The sequence below is a fragment of the Nomascus leucogenys genome, chromosome 11, assembly GCF_006542625.1.
Source record: "Nomascus leucogenys isolate Asia chromosome 11, Asia_NLE_v1, whole genome shotgun sequence".
NCBI lineage: Eukaryota > Metazoa > Chordata > Mammalia > Primates > Hylobatidae > Nomascus > Nomascus leucogenys.
In genome coordinates this window covers 42,081,350-42,097,619 of record NC_044391.1, presented here as the reverse complement: position 1 = coordinate 42,097,619, position 16,270 = coordinate 42,081,350, and the positions used below count along the sequence as shown (strand labels likewise).

General features: G+C 35.3%; 1 protein-coding gene across 1 annotated transcript in view; it reads right to left on the bottom strand.

Moving 5' to 3' along the window:
• The window catches only part of ABCB5 (ATP binding cassette subfamily B member 5), a 155,065-nt gene extending 144,854 nt beyond the window's left edge, over positions 1–10,211 (bottom strand). The window contains exons 1-2 of the mRNA XM_003252628.2: positions 9,996–10,211; positions 2,472–2,545 (exon numbers count right to left, since the gene is read on the bottom strand). Of these exons, the coding sequence (XP_003252676.1) occupies positions 2,472–2,524 (53 nt within the window). The 5' untranslated portion in view covers positions 2,525–2,545; positions 9,996–10,211. The remainder of the gene's footprint in view (positions 1–2,471; positions 2,546–9,995) is intronic.
• Positions 10,212–16,270: the final 6,059 nt, after the last annotated feature.

The window sequence follows — 16,270 nt, the reverse complement described above, 5'->3', positions numbered from 1 at the left end:
TGGGTTACATGTTAATTCTATTATTAATTTTTTGAGGAACATTCACTCTGTCTTCCATAGCAACTGCACCGTTTTACATTCCAGACAGCACAAGGATTCCAATTTCTCTATATCCTCACCAACGCTTGTTCTTTCCTTTTTCTTTTCTCTTTTTTAGTATTAGTCATCATAATGAGCATGAAGTGGTGGACTGCAATTTTTAAACTTTAGTAGCAAAATCTGAGCTTTACATGAAGTGAGTTCTATTAGGTGCACATTAAACAAGTGTACTCTTAATTTTGTCTCCCTTTTTGAAAACTTCGTTTCGTAGCTTTGTATGCTCACATTTCAAGGAGGTCCAAATGAAAGCTGTACATTGTATCCACTGATTTCACAGCAATCTGTCAGTTACACACACACACACACACACACACACACACACACACACACACGCAACATTCTGAAACATTAAGAGAAGACTGGAGGGAACAGTTTAAGTTTTCTATACAGACACAACAGGAAGACAAATATCCGGCTCCTCTCCTGCTTTATAATGCATTGTTCTGTCAGCTTTGATAAATGACAATTCACTTAATTTTATTCCACCTGAGGTTAATAATTTACTTGTGTTCCGGTCAATTTGCTCTGGGGTGAGGCATGAGATGACAAAAAAAAAAAATGCTTTACCATTGCAAAACCCTACAATCCCTTTCCCCACCTCTAGATGCGGATTTTGAAGCTTAAGACCCAGTAAACCCTCTTCTCTTGATAAACATTGTTTCAGGGAAATAATTTCTAACTCCGATCGACCTTCATGGAAAGGTTTCGAAGGAGGGCTTGGGACGTTTTGTGAAAGTCTCTTTATCAGCGTTGAGATAAGAAAGCAACATGTGGGCAGGTGGGCGGGTTTGGGGGTCTCCTCCCTCTACACAGTTCTTGGGGCCAGGTGTCCTTTGGCAAAGGCTAAGGGCGGAACCTGAGGCGCCCAGAGGAAACTGATTCCATTGTGCGGGTCACAGCCGCACTAGCTCCTAGTCCTAGCGTGCCCGTTGCTGGTTTGCAAGCTGGAGGGGATCTTAGAGATGTTTGTGGCCCAGTACTTTCATTAGTGCAAATCGGCATGGCCCAGAGCAGCGAAGATTCTGCTCTTAGCTCCAAATGTGTCACCTCCACCTAATAGGAATCCTTCCTGTCTTTCATGGCCAGACCCCACACCTATATCTCACTAATTTCACTTTTCAGGGCCCATCCAAAACCTACCTTCAATTCCTGTTGCTATTTTCTTTCATATTGTTTTCTCCCATTCTCTCCAGCCATGGAAACTAGAAAAATCAACCACCTCCCCCTTCTAATTTTCTGTGCGATAGCATATAGATGCAGTTTGCTGTTGGTATTGCTACTGACCTATTAGTTTTTGTGGTTCACCAACGAGGTCTGCAGTGCATTATTATCATGACCACTTTAAAGATGAAGAAACAGTCACAGAGTAAAACAACCCAAGTTTATGTAGCTAGCGATTGAACTTCAGTCTGACGCCAGAGCCCAAACTCTTAACTGTCCAGTTACAATGCCTCCTGTGGAATATATGCTGAACACGTGATTTAGTCAGTCCACAGGTAATGCTTAACTGCACAAATGTATTCTAAAATAAACCCGTCCCCTCAGCATCCCCTTACACCAGGATGCTGCGGCATCTTTAGATAATGTTTTGAATTTATGAGGAAAAGGTGCTTAGAAAGGAGAACATTTACTTTGGGAAAATAACAACAAAAAGATTAAAGGAGAAGTTTGGAATGCAGTTCTTTTGATTTTCAAAATGTTCCTAAATGGAATTTGCTTTAGCCTAAGGAAGTTTCTGATTCTGACTCACAAGAAAATGGTATCGCTGGAATGCCCTCTCTGGCTATTTTCTGAATTAATAAACTACATGACCTGGAGGGGTCTTCTCCAGTTTTATAGATTGTATGTCCAAATATAACACAATTATGGTAAAAGTGGAAATAAAATAGATGTAAAACTATTTCCATTTAAAAACTCTCAATTAATGAATTCCAGGTGTAGAAACTTGTATAACATACATATTCACAGAGACATCTATTAAGTGAAAAAATAATCGAATCAAATATTTTCTTTTATTAAATGTACCACATGGAATGAAGGGTCCTCAGAGAATTGAAATTAAAATTTGCAGATGCCTTTCTTCTATATAATGGTGGACAAGAAATTAACGATGAGAAATTCAGAAGAGGAGATACCTGAAGCACTAAATCAATAAATCCTGGATAAGTAAATCCTATTACAATTAATCCTATTGCAGTTCCTAAAATCACTATTAAATTAATTATAAGACTGCTTATGTTGAAGTTCAGCAAAATGCAAATAGCATTGCTATTTTTGGGAGAAAATTATAAACATTTTTGCTATAGGTGTGGAAAGGATGAGTTATATTTGAAGTTGTAGAAGAATACTTATAGAACTTAGTGAAAGCTTACCCATTTCTCTGATAATTTTCTTGCATTTCTTCAGCTCTTTCAGAATTTTCCATCTTATTTACAATTTACTTCTTCTGAAATACAATTTTAACAAATGCATCATGGCTATGTGACTTTTATCACTTAGTTGATATACAGCATTCTTTACATCCCACATCTCTCATAGTTTGAAAAAGGAAGCATCTCAGATTTTCACCCTGCCCAGCCCCCCACTGCAATTGAAGTTTCTGGCTAAGCAGTTCATGGATTCAAATTTTGTCATTGAATTTATAACTTCCTTGCTTCATTCTAGGCTTAGATTTGGAGCTAATGAAAGTGTTAGAATTGGAATAAAAGAAGGAAAGTCAGATTCCATGGAAAATGCACTGTTTGTCAGGATATTAGATATTCCTACTTTGCCACACATTTGACTGGAATTGGTGAAAAATTTTAATCTACCTCACGGGTTTTTCTCTTTAAAAAATGGATGCAGTAGTTTTTGTTAGCCAGCAGTTTGAGGGGATAGGGTTTACTAGTTTACCAAACAAAGTTTGGAGCTTTCACAAACTGGATTAACAGTTACAAATAATTAGGATATTTTGAAAATCCATTTGTCATTAAAATTGTATTAAGCAAAATTTACTCTTCCTTGGAATGATACTTGAGGATCTTACCTTGTCTTGAGATCACAATTATGTTCATAAATTATAAATTATCATTTTATTATGGATCTATAGAGATGGTTGTGACTCAGTCTCATTTGTTAGGCCATATAACATATTACCCTATATAAAGACAATTATAAAGATATGGCTTTAAACTTTAAAGTGGAATTACAAATTAATTAAAGAGTACCTAAGCGTCTGAAAAAGCTAATAAGCTTTCAAATAGTAAACTTCTCATTGAAAGTGGATCAGAACTGCTTTTAGCACCAAGGAGGAAGGCATAATACAAATACAGCCATCTGTTGGCTTATTCTTCCTTTTACAGAAGTAAATGGTCATACTTCATACGGGAGATATTTACAACTGCTAAACTGACTTTACACCATCTCCAGTAATCTGACATGCATGTAAGAAAAATAAAATGATTGACAAATCTCAAACATTTGCATTTTATAGAAATTAACAACTATGTAATAAAATGCATCCATCCATAGAAAGAAATCAAAACAATTAAGCCTCGCCTTGGTAAGTGCATGATCTGTCCATTTACACCAAAATCATGTATGCATTCTATCCTCAATAAATAATGAGCTGCACTTTCATAACTGTGCTTTACCAAGCTTATCTTCTGATCGTGCTGTAACTGATTACAACACTGGCGAGTATCAGGTAAAGCACGTTTTGTTCTTCATGTCATACTGCACTTGGGAAACAGTGTGAGCAAAGAAAGTTCACTGAGCCAAATAAACACACTTTTTAAAAAGAGCCATAGTGTCTGTATACCTGGTTTTCTATTATACAGTCCTATATCTTTTTAGTTAGTTGATTGAATTCTTAATTATAATAGGTAAAATTTTAACAAGTCAACAGCACATTTGCACAAGAAATATTTATCGAGTAATACTTTATGCAAGGCATTGATTTTATTACCTTATTATTGCTCCCTAAAAACAATCACCTCCTTCTCTGATTTCCTTTTGCTCTTTGCTTGTATCTGAATTATATTCGTGACACATTCTGCATTATGTTGCAAATCCTAGATACCCTATTAGATTATATATTTTTCTCTTTTTCCTTATGAAGAATTGAAAAAAGTATTGACCTTACATGATGTGCCAGCTACTAGTTTGTAGAATCAAAAGATATGTTTCCTTTTCCTGAGGAACCTAATGTTTTGTTCTTTACTCTAGACCGTAGTCTTACTACTCAGAATGGTCCCAAGAGCAGCAGCATAGGCACCAGCCTAGACATGATTAAAAATGCAGAACTTTTAAAAAAAAGTCTTTTAATTTTATCAAAATATACATAACAAAATTTAACATTTTAACATCTGAATTATACAATTCAGTTGGATTAAGTGCATACTCACTGTTGTATAACCATCACCATATCTATCTTCAGAACTTTTTCATCATCACAAACTGAAATTCTATATCCATTAAACAGTAACTTCTGTTATCCCCTACTGGCAGTCTCTGGTAACCTCTGTTTTACTGGGTCTATGAATTTGACTATTCTAGGTGTCTCACATAAATGGAATCATACAATATTTTTTCTTTTGTATCTGGCTTATTTCACTTAACATAATGTTTTCAAGGTTCATCAATGTATCAGAATTTTATTCTTTTTAAGGCTGAATACTATTCTGGTGCACATATATAGTACATTTTTTTAAAGTGATGCATCTGTTGATGGACACTTGGATTGTTTTCGCCTTTTGGCTATTGTGAATAATGTTTTCTGTGAACACTGGCGTACAAGTATTTGTTTGAGTATCCTCGTTTCAGTTCTTTTGGGTATATATTTAGATGTACAATGGCTGGATCAAGTGGTTAGTCTACGTTTAACTTTTTGAGAAATATTCATACTGTTTTTCATAGCAGCTGTATTATTTTACATTCCTACTAGCAATGTACAAGGGTTTCAATTTCTCCATGTCATCACTAACACTTGTTATTTTCTGATTAATGGACAACAGAAATCCTAGTGGATGTGAGGTGGTATCTCATTGTGGTTGCAATTTGCAATTCCCTAATGACTAGTGATGTTGAGTATCTCATATGCTTACTGCTCATTTGTATATCTTCTGTGAAGAAATGTCTATTCAAATCTGTTGCCCATTTTAAAATTGGGTTTTTGGTGTTTTTTTTGTAGTAGGTTGTAGGTGTTCTTTATATATTCTGGATATTATTAAGTACGTGATTTGCAAATATTTTCTTTTATTATGTGGATTGTCTTTCTTCTCTCTGGATAGTTTCCTTTAATAAGCAATAGTTTTCAATTTTGAAGAAAAAGTTACCTACTTTTTTATTGTTTTTGCCTGTGTTTTTCACATCATATCTAAGAAACCTTTGCCAAATCAAACGTCAAAAAGCTTTTTCCCATGTGTTTTTCTGAAGTTGGATAATTTTCACACTTATGATTAGGTCTTTAACCTATTTTTGAGTTGGTTTTTTATATGGTGTAAAGTAAGAGTTCAACTTCGTTCTTTTGAATGTGGATATCCAGTTTTAGTTGTTAAATAGACTGTCCTTTCTGATATTTTCTAATCTATAAGCAATCCTAAAGAAAAAGAACAGAGCTAAACACGTCACATTACCTGACTTCAAAGTATACTATAAGGCTACAGTAACCAAAACAGCATGGTATTGGTACAAAAAGAGACACACAGATCAATGGAACAGAATTCAGGACCTAGAAATAAAGCAGGGCACCCATAGCCATCTGATCTTTAACAAAGTCAACAAAAATAAACAATGGGGAAATGACTCCAATAAATGGTGCTGGGATACCTGGCTAGCCATATGCAGAAGAATGAAACTGGACCCCTACATTTCACCATATATAAAAATTAACTCAAGATTGATTAAAGATTTAAATGTAAAACCTGAAACTATAAAAACCCTAGAAGAAAACCTAAGAAATATCCTTGTTGTCATCAGGCTTGGCAAAGAATTTACAGCTTATCCTCAAAAGCAATTGTGAGAAAAGCAAAAATTGGCAGATAGGACCTAAGTAAAGAGCTGCTGCACAGCAAGAGAAACTATCAACCAAATAAACAGATAACCTACAAAATGCGAGAAAATACGTGCAAACTATGCATTCGATAAAGGTCTAATATCTAGAATCTGTAAGAAACTTAACTCACGAAGCAAAAAAACAAATAACTCCATTAAAAATGGGCAAAGGGCATGAACAAACTCTTCTCAAAAGAAGACATACAAGTGGCCAACAAACATAAAAAAATGCTCACCATCGCTAATCATGAGAAAAATGCAAATCAAAATCACAATGAGATACCACTACACACCAATCAGAACGGCTATTATTAAAAAGTCAAAAAATAACAGATACTGGCAAGGCTATGGAGAAGAGGGAACACTTATATAAGGCTGGGGGGAATGTAAATTAGTTCAGCCACTGTGGAAAGCAGTGTGGTGATTTCTCAAAGAACTTAAAACAGAAGTACCATTCAACCCAGCAATTCCAAAGGAAAAGAAATCATTCTGCACAAAACACGCATGCACTCTTATGTTCATGACAGCACTATTCACAATAGCAGACACATGGAAGCAACCTGGGTGCCATCAATGGTCAATTGCATAAAGAAAATATGGTGCGTGGCTGGGCATGGTGGCTCACGCCTGTAATCCTAACAGTTTGGGAGGCCGAAGTGGGTGGATCACTTGAGGCCAGGAGTTTAGACCAGCCTGGACAACATGGTGAAACCCCGTCTCTACTACAGATACAAAAATTAGCCTGCTGTGGTGGTGCATGCCTGTAGTCTCAGCTACTTGGGTGGCCGAGGCAGGAGAATCCCTTGAACCTGGGAGGCGGAGGTTGCAGTGAGCTGAGGTCATGCCACTGCACTCCAGCCTGGGCTACAGAACAAGATTCCATCTTAAAAAGAAAAAAAAAAAAAAAAGAGAAGAAAATGTAGTACATATACACCATGAAATACTATGCACCCATAAAAAAGAATGAAATCATATCTTTTGTAGCAACATCAATGCAGCTGGAGGCCATTATGTTAAGTGAATTAACACTGAAACAGAAAACCAAATGCTGTATGTTTTCACTGATAAATGGGAGCTGAACATTGGGTCCACATAGACATAAAGATGGGAAAAATAGCCACTGGAGACTATTAGAGGTGGGAGAGAGGAAGGGGAGCAGATGCTGAAAAACTACCTACTGGATACTGTGCTCACTACCTGGGCGAAGGGATTATTCATACCTCAATCCTCAGTGTCACACAATAAACTCACGTAACAAACCTGCCTGCACATGTAAGCTCTAAATCTAAAATAGAAGGTGAAATTATATAAAAGGTGAAGATAGCCATATAAATGAAGTACTGACACATGCTACATAAATAAACCTTGATAATATTATGGTAAGTAAAATAACCCAATCACGAAAGACAACATACCATATAATTCCATTAATATGAAGTGCCTAGAGCAGGCAAATCCATAGAGAAAAAAAGTAAGTTAGTAGTTGCTGGGTGGGGGAGAAATAGAGCTGATAGCTAATGAGAGTGATACAGGATTTCTTTTCAAGATGATAAAACCACTACAAATTGAATGTGGTAATGGCTGCTCAACTCTACGAATATACAAAAACTGTTGAATTGTACATCTTAAATGGGTACATTCTATGATATGTGAATTATATCTCAATAAAGCTGTTAACAAAAAAGGGTAATATTCAAGTTTCTAACCATTATTACAGAAGTTTTTATTTCTCTCTGAGTCTGTCAGTATTTATTTAGGAGTTGTGATATTTTGTGGCTGTATGCTTATAGTTGTTATATCTTCTTGGTGATTTGACTGTTTTATCACTCTCTAATGTTCTTTGTTGTCTCTTATAAAAGGTTTTGACTTTAGGTGTAGCTTGTCTGGATATTACTATAACCATTCCAGCTCTCTTTTGGTTAATATTTGCAGGGTTATCTCTTTTTATCCTTTTGATTTTAACCTATTTGCCTTTATATCTAAAATGATTCTCTTATTGACAGCATACAGTTAGATTATATATTTTTAATCCATTATAAAAATGCGATTTTTGGGTCTCACTCTAAAACTTCTGAAAGGAATCTTCATTTTAACAAGATTGTCGAAGTGGTTTGTAATGCATATCAAATTTTGAGAAACGTGACTGTATAGTATCTGGCACAAAGCCTTGAGAAACAGAAGGCACTACTTATCTAGAGGAAATTTTATCTTCCTAAATCCAAGATTATAAAAATAAAGTTTAAAATACACCTTAATGCTGACAACGTATTGTTTTTATCTGCTGTTAATAGCAGTTTTAAAGTATTGTCAAAGGACCTCTGGCATCAGAATCACCTGCAGTGCATGTTAAAAATATCAGATACCTACTTAGGCCTTGCCCTACATGTACTGAATGATAATCTAAAGAAATGTGCTGGAAAAAAATCTACATTTTAAATAAGCTCATTAAATGATTTTTAAAAAATTTACTCATTCTGTAGATATATACTGTGCCAGGTACTGTTCTAAGCACTGAACAGCCTAGACATCTCTGCTGTCATAGAGCTTAGACTCCATTACAGGGAGAGTCACAATTACAAAAAAAAAGGCATACATAAATAAGGAAAATAAGAGAGTGGTCAGTTTCTGGTATATAATTAAAACAGGGTAATTTTATGAAGAGTAATGTGGTATTTATATATGTCTGGTCAGAGAAAGCCCCTTGTAGAAGACAATGTTTAAGCTGCAATCTGAATTATAAAAGGAGGTTGCTATATAAAGATCAAGAAGACTATCCCAGGCAGAAGGAATACAATTTAGATGGTAGAGAAAAGTGCACTGAGACAAAGCAACACAAGGTCGAAGCAATTTGTGAGCCAGTGAGCAGGTCCTCACTGTATGGAAAGCTACAGGGTGACCACAATGGCTGCCCCCATGTTCCTCTCTGTTACCCAATGTTTCAAAAGGAAGATAAATTTAACTGGAAACATGTCAAGTTTGAGATATTTGTGAGATAATCAGGTAGTAATATCCAGCACTGAGTAGATAACATGAGAGAAGAACTCTGAACATTCTAATTGCTCTACACAAAATCTATCAGTTAGCCAATTCTTACTTATTGACAGCTGTGTGGATGCTATCATGGCAAGTACTGTGGAACATACAAGAAAAATGTAAAAATAGAGAGAATATTTTATTTATAAGGACTTTTGCCTGAAAAATATTTCTAGGTTCATGTGCCACGATGGAAATCATAGGACAAAATACCTATGTGAGAAGAAATAATCTGAGATGCACTTAATCTTCAAGCATCCTTGGTAAGAATAATCTGACAAATAGCTAAGATATACTGGTTGGATGGAAAGCATGAGATCTTTGGTTAAATGAAAGAAGATATGGCCGGGTGCAGTGGCTCATGCCTGTAATCCCAGTACTTTGGGAGGCCAAGGCGGCTGGATGATCTGAGGTCAGGAGTTCAAGACCAGCCTGGCCAAGGTGAAACCCCATCTCTACTAAAAATAAAAAAATTAGCTGGGCATGGTGGGCATCTGCAATCCCAGCTACTCAAAGGCTGAGCCAGGAGAATCTCTTGAACCCGAGAGGCGGAGGTTGCAGTGAGCCAACATTGTGCCACTGCACTCCAGCCTGGGCGACAGAGTGAGACCCTGTCACAGGGAAAGAAAGAAGATATGAATTGTATGGATGCTTTAAAATGACCAAAATAATAGTAGGATGATCATTTTTGACTATGACAAAGTTTCATACACACACATTTTTGTTTCCATCTTTACCACAAACTATTCTTTCTAAGATGGAGAAGTGTTTTATGTTATTCACAAGCTTCAATTGTTTTCATAATCTCTAATACTTTTGCTTTGACTTACTTGAATTCCTCAGATGCTGTTTTGAGTGGGCCCCATCCAGTCAGTTGAAGTCCTTAAGAGAAAAGACTGAAGTCTTCTGAAGATGATAGGATAAAGCTTTCAGATACAAGGTATCAATTTTTTGCCAGAATTTCCAGCCTTCTAGTCTGGCTTGTGGATTTTGGAAGTGCCGGCCACCACAATTACGTGAGCCTGTTTTCTCTGTCTTTCTACACACACACGCAAACACATACACACACGGCCTATTGATTCTGTTTCTCTAGGGGAACCTAATATACCTGGCAAGACAGAAGTTATGTGATGAATAGTACAAAGAGTGACTATTCTAGTATCTAAGAAGACTGAGGAAGAACATTATGATCTAAAATGGTTTCACCCACAGATGAGGATGGCCCTGAGGTTAGTTTCTGCAGGAAGGCTAAGGTTTCAGTAAGTAGAAAAATGTGGAGGAGGAACAAGGGCATAGTTTTAGGAATGCAAGGTGAATTATCTCATGGTAGAGAAACGAGATCAGTTTGGATATGATGGACTGTTCATGCAGAAATGGAGAGAGAGATAAGGTACATATGATTGTAAAAGGCACTGAACCAATTTTTAGGACAACTTCTTTAATTTTCTGGAATGAAAGAGACAAAGCCATTGGTATTTGGTACAATTAACCTGATTATTTGACATTATAGCCATGGATATACTGGAAGGACTTGGGGAAAGACAAGATTTAAGTAGACTCACTAAAATCTAGTTTGATAGCAGTAAGTAAGACTATTTGAGAGGTATTTTTAAGGAGGTAGGTAGATTCAGAGGACAAGGAAGAAGAAATAAAAAAATATAACTTCAGCGATCAAACTTTTAAAAGTTGGAACAAAAGAGTAGTAAAGATGGGACTAGAGAAGTTATGAGACAATTGGTTTTGGGGAAAAGGTAACATGCAGTTTTTCCATACCCCTGTTACCTCTTATCTTTTTTATAATAGCCATTCTAAAGCTAGAAGGTGATATCCCATTGTGTTTTTTATTTGTATTTCTCTGATGATTACTGATGTTGAGCACCTTTTCATGTACCTGTTGGCTGTTTGTATGTCTTATTTGGGAAAAAAATATCTATTTGGGTCTTTGCCTACTTTTAAATGGGGTTATTTGTCATTTTGTTATTGAGTTGTATGAGTTTCTTATATATTTTGGGTGCTAATGCATTATTCAAAATGTGGTTTGCAAATGTTTTCTTCCGTTGTGTAGATTGTCTTTTATTTTATTTTTATTTTTTGAAATGGAGTCTTGCTCTGTCGCCCAGGCAGAATGTCTCACTCAGTAGAGATGGGGTTTAACCATGTTGGCCAGGATGGTCTCGAACTCCTGACCTCATGTAATCCACCTGCCTCAGTCTCCCAAAGTACTGGGATTACAGGTGTGAGCCACCACGCCTGGCCCCTTTTCATTTTGTTGCTTGTTTTCTTTGCTGTGCAGAGCTTTTAAGTTTGATGTAGTGCCACTTTTTTGCCTTTGTTGCCTGTGCTTTTGGTGTTATGTTCAAAATATCACTGCCAAGATCAATGTCAAGGAGGTTTTCTCTATGTTTTCTTCTAGGACCTTTATAGTTTTAGGTTTTACATTTAAGTCTTAATTCATTTTGAGTTAGTTTCTGTGAGTGGTGTGAAGTTGGGGTCTAATTTCATTCTTTTGCCTGTGAATATCTGTTTTCTCAAGACCATGTATTGAAGAGATTATCTTTCCTCCACTGTGTATTTTTGGCATCTTGTTAAAGTTCAGTTAATCATTTACATGTGGATTTATGTGTAGTTGTAGTTTGTTCATTGTAATTGTTGAATAATATTTCATCTTGTGAATATACCACCATTCAATTTTTCATTCTACTACTGTTGGTGGACATTTGGGTCATTTCTGGGCTTGGAGTATTAGGAAGAGTGCTGTTATGAATACTATCATGCATGTTTTTTGCTAAATATATTATCTTTGTTGGATAGATACAAAGGTGAAATTGCTAGGTCATAGGATATCTATGTGTTTAACTTTAGCCAAAGGAGCCAAATAGTTTGTCAAAGTGCTTGCACATTCTGTGTGCTCACCAGCAGTGCATGAGAGATCCACTTGCTCCACATTCTCAACAATGTTTGGCATAATGATTCTTTTCAATAGTCATTATGGTGGGTGCAGTGGTGTATGGTTTTGCTGTGTCCCCACCCAAATCTCATCTCGAATTGTAATCCCCATGTGTCGAGGGAGGGACCTGTAATCCTGATATATCGAGGGAGGAAGGTGATTGGATCATGGGGGAGGTTCCCCCATGCTGTTCTTGTGATAGTGAGTCCTCATGAGAACTGATGGTTTTATAACTGTTTGGAAGTTCCTACTTCATCCTTCTCTCTCTCCTGCCACCCTGTGGGAGTGCCTGTTTCCCCTTCCTCCATGATTGTAAGTTTACTGAGGCCTCCCCAGCCAGGTAGAACTGTAAGTCAATTAAACCTCTTTCCTTTATAAATTACCCAGTCTCAGGTAGTTCTTTATAGCAGTGTGAAAATGGACTAATACAAGTGGTATTTACATTGAGGTTTTGTTGCTTTTCCTTGGTAATTCATAAAGCTAAGCACTCTTTCATATATTTTTTTATTGGCTATTTGTATATCTTTTTGTGCAGTGCCTGTTCAAGTCAGTCTTCTGCTCATTACTATGTTGTGCTATTTGAAATTTTCTTATTGATTTGTAGCAGTATTTTAAGTGGACCCTATATGATTTCTTTGTTGGAAATATGAATTGCAAATGTTTTTCCAATTCTGTGGGGTACATTATTTTTCTCTTGATGTTTTTATCTTGAGGAATATATACTCTCCAACAATATAGTGCTATATGTTATTTTTTCTCTCACAGTTAGCCTTTTTTTTTTCCTGTTAAAGAAATCTTTGTTTATTCCAAGGTCACAAAGATGTTATCTTACATTTTCTTGTATAAGTTCACGTTTGAGCATTCACATTTTAATCTAAAATCCATCTGAAATTAATTTTTGTGTGAGGTAGATACACTTTTTTCCCCAATAAGAATATTCAGTTGACCCAACACCTTTTATGACAGAGGTTCTTCTTTCCTAACTATCTCAATATGTCATCTTTGTTACAAGTGATATATATGGGTGGGTCGGCTTTGTTCTATTGCTCTATTTCTCTGTCCTTGTCCTGTCTTCATTACTACAGCTTTGTAATGGGTCTTTCCTTCTGCTGTTTAAGTCCTACAGTTTTGTTCTTCTTTAGATTGCCTTGATTATGCTTTGTCTCTTTGTTTTCAATATAAATTTTAAGATGAAACACTCCTTTTCCGCAAATAAATTACTTCTGGCATTTTAACTGATTTAAATTTGTAGATATGTTTAAAAAATTGATATATGTATAATATAGCATTTTTCAATCCATAAACATAATGTATTTTTTCATTTATTTAGGTCTTCTGTAGTTTTTCTGAGTAATGCTTTATAGTTTTGACTATAGCTGTCTTACACATACATTGTTAGATTTTCCCACAGGTATTTGATGTTCTTTGATGTTAGTATATATGGTTTTTTAAAAAATTGTTTTCTGTTTGTGGTTGGCACACAGAACTAATTGATTTCTATAATACAGAACATTTTAAAATTGATTTTTATGTTAACCTTGCATCTAGTAATTCGGTTACTGAATCTAATGGTTTGCTGTTTTTTTTATTTTCTATGATGCTAATTTTATTTATTAATTATAGAATCTTACTTTTTTTTTTTGCATTATTACATTTGGTAGGTCGTTCTATTTAGTGTTTAATAGAACAGTTTATAGCAAGTATCTTGTCTCAACCTTTTTTCTCAGAGAGATAGCTTACAATATTTTATAATTAAATGTAATTTTTACTATAACTTTTGGGAACTATCCTTTCCCAGATTAAGAAAGTTTCCCTTCATTTCTAATTTGCTAAGAGTTTTAAATTATAATTGTATGGTAAAATTCATCCAATTCTTTTTCTGCCTCTATGGATATAGCCACATATTATTTTCCTCCTTTATCCTTTCGATGTGGTAAATCACAATAACTGATTTTTAAAATATCCTTTTTATTTTATGATATGTTTAGATTTACAAAAGAAATTGTGAAGATAGGACAGAGAGTTCCTATAGGATACAGAATTCCTATATACCCCTTTCCCCACATGCACACATTTTCCCATTATTATTTTTAGCATTGTTTTCCAATCTCATCCTTACTTTTTACAAATTTTATTTTTTGAAAAAATTTTAATTTTTTTGACAAATTATAACTGTATATAATTATGGGGTACACAGTGATGTTATGATATATGTATACAGTGTGGAGTGATTGAAGCAAGCTAATTAACATAGCCATCACCTTAAATACTTGTCATTTATTCCTCCTATCTAACTGCAACTTTGCATCCTTTGATCAATATCTCCCCATTTCTCCTTATCACCATAGCCTCTGATAACCACCATTCTACTCTTTGGTTCTATGAGTTTGGTTGTTTTATAATTCACATGAGATTCCTCAGGTAAGGTTTTTGTCTTTCTATACCTGGCCTATTTTACTTCGCATAATGTCCTCCAGGTTTCTCCATGTTGTTTTGTTCTTTTAAATGACAGAATTTCTTTTTTAAAAAGACTGAATAGTATTCCCTCGTATACATACCACATATTCTTTATCCATTCATCTGATGATGGATATTTAGGTTGATTTCATCACTTGGCTATTGTGAATAATGCTACAATGAACATGGGAGTGCAAATATCTGTTTGACATACTGATTTCAAGTCCTTGGGATATATCTCCAACAGTGAAATTGCTGGATCATATGGTAATTCTACCATTAGTTTTTGTTTTAATCATACCATTTTCTGTAATGGTTGTACTAATTTGCATTACCACCAACAGTGTACAGGCTTTCCTTTTTCTCCACCCCACTATTATTAACATCTTTCATTAGAGCAATTGATTTTTGATTGTTAATCATCTCTGCATTTCCAGAATAAACCATGCTTGGTCAAGATATTTATCCTTTTTATATGTGGTTAATTTTATTTTTATTTTTTATTTTTTTATTTTTTATTTTATTTTATTTTTTTTGAGATGGAGTCTTGCTCTGTCCCCCAGGCTGGAGTGCAGTGGCGCGATCTCAGCTCACTGCAAGCTCCGCCTCCCAGGTTCACGCCATTCTCCTGCCTCAGCCTCCCGAGTAGCTGGGACTACAGGCGCCCGCCAAAACGCCCGGCTAATTTTTTGTATTTTTAGTAGAGACGGGGTTTCACCGTGTTAGCCAGGATGGTCTCGATCTCCTGACCTCATGATCCGCCCACCTCGGCCTCCCAAAGTGCTGGGATTACAGGCTTGAGCCACCGTGCCCGGCCTTAATTTTAAAATATTTTCTTTATATATGTTTTCTTTGTATTTTCTTTATATATGGTTATGTTTCATATGCTATTATTTTGTTTATGATTTTTGCAACTATGCTTTAAAGAAATTTGTCTGTAAATTTTTTTGGTGATGTTTTTATCTAATTATAACGGTTTCATAAAAAGAGTTGGGAAATATTCCCTCTTTACTCCCTGAAAAAGTTTATAGGATGAACAGTGTTATTTCTTTCTTAAATATTTGGAAGAGGGTAGTAATGAGGTCCTGTGGGTCTGGAGTTGTTTTGTGGAAGTTTTTAACACTGGATTTCAACTTTTTAGTAAGAATTTGGTTATTCAGATTTTCTATTTCTTCCTGTGTCAGTTTTTGGTGAGATGCATTTCAAAAGGAATTCCTCCAAATTTTGAATTTTATCTTTTAAATTATTTATAATATCCTGTTTTTATCTTTTTAATGTATAAAGGACACTTTTTATTTTATTTTATGATATGTTTAGATTTTCTAACATTGGTGACTTGTACTATAAGGAGAATCACTTGAACCCAGGAGGCAGAGGCTGCAGTGAGCTGAGATCACACCACTGCACTCCAGCCTGGGCAACAGAGTGAAACTCCTTCTGAAAAAAGAAAAAAAAAATTGTTACTTGATTGAAAGATACAAACAAAAGGGTATTATTCTTTTAGATTTTATAAAGTTATTGGATGTAAAATTAAGAATGTTAACCTCATTATTATAAAACATACTGAACTTTTAAGTTTTAAACTATATTTGGGCCATGACTTCATCCAAGAAAATGTCCCACTTGGAATTCTTCACAACGCGCGAAAAAGAATTAAGAGCAGGGTATGTTTGCGACCTAAAATACTCCTGAAGATTATAA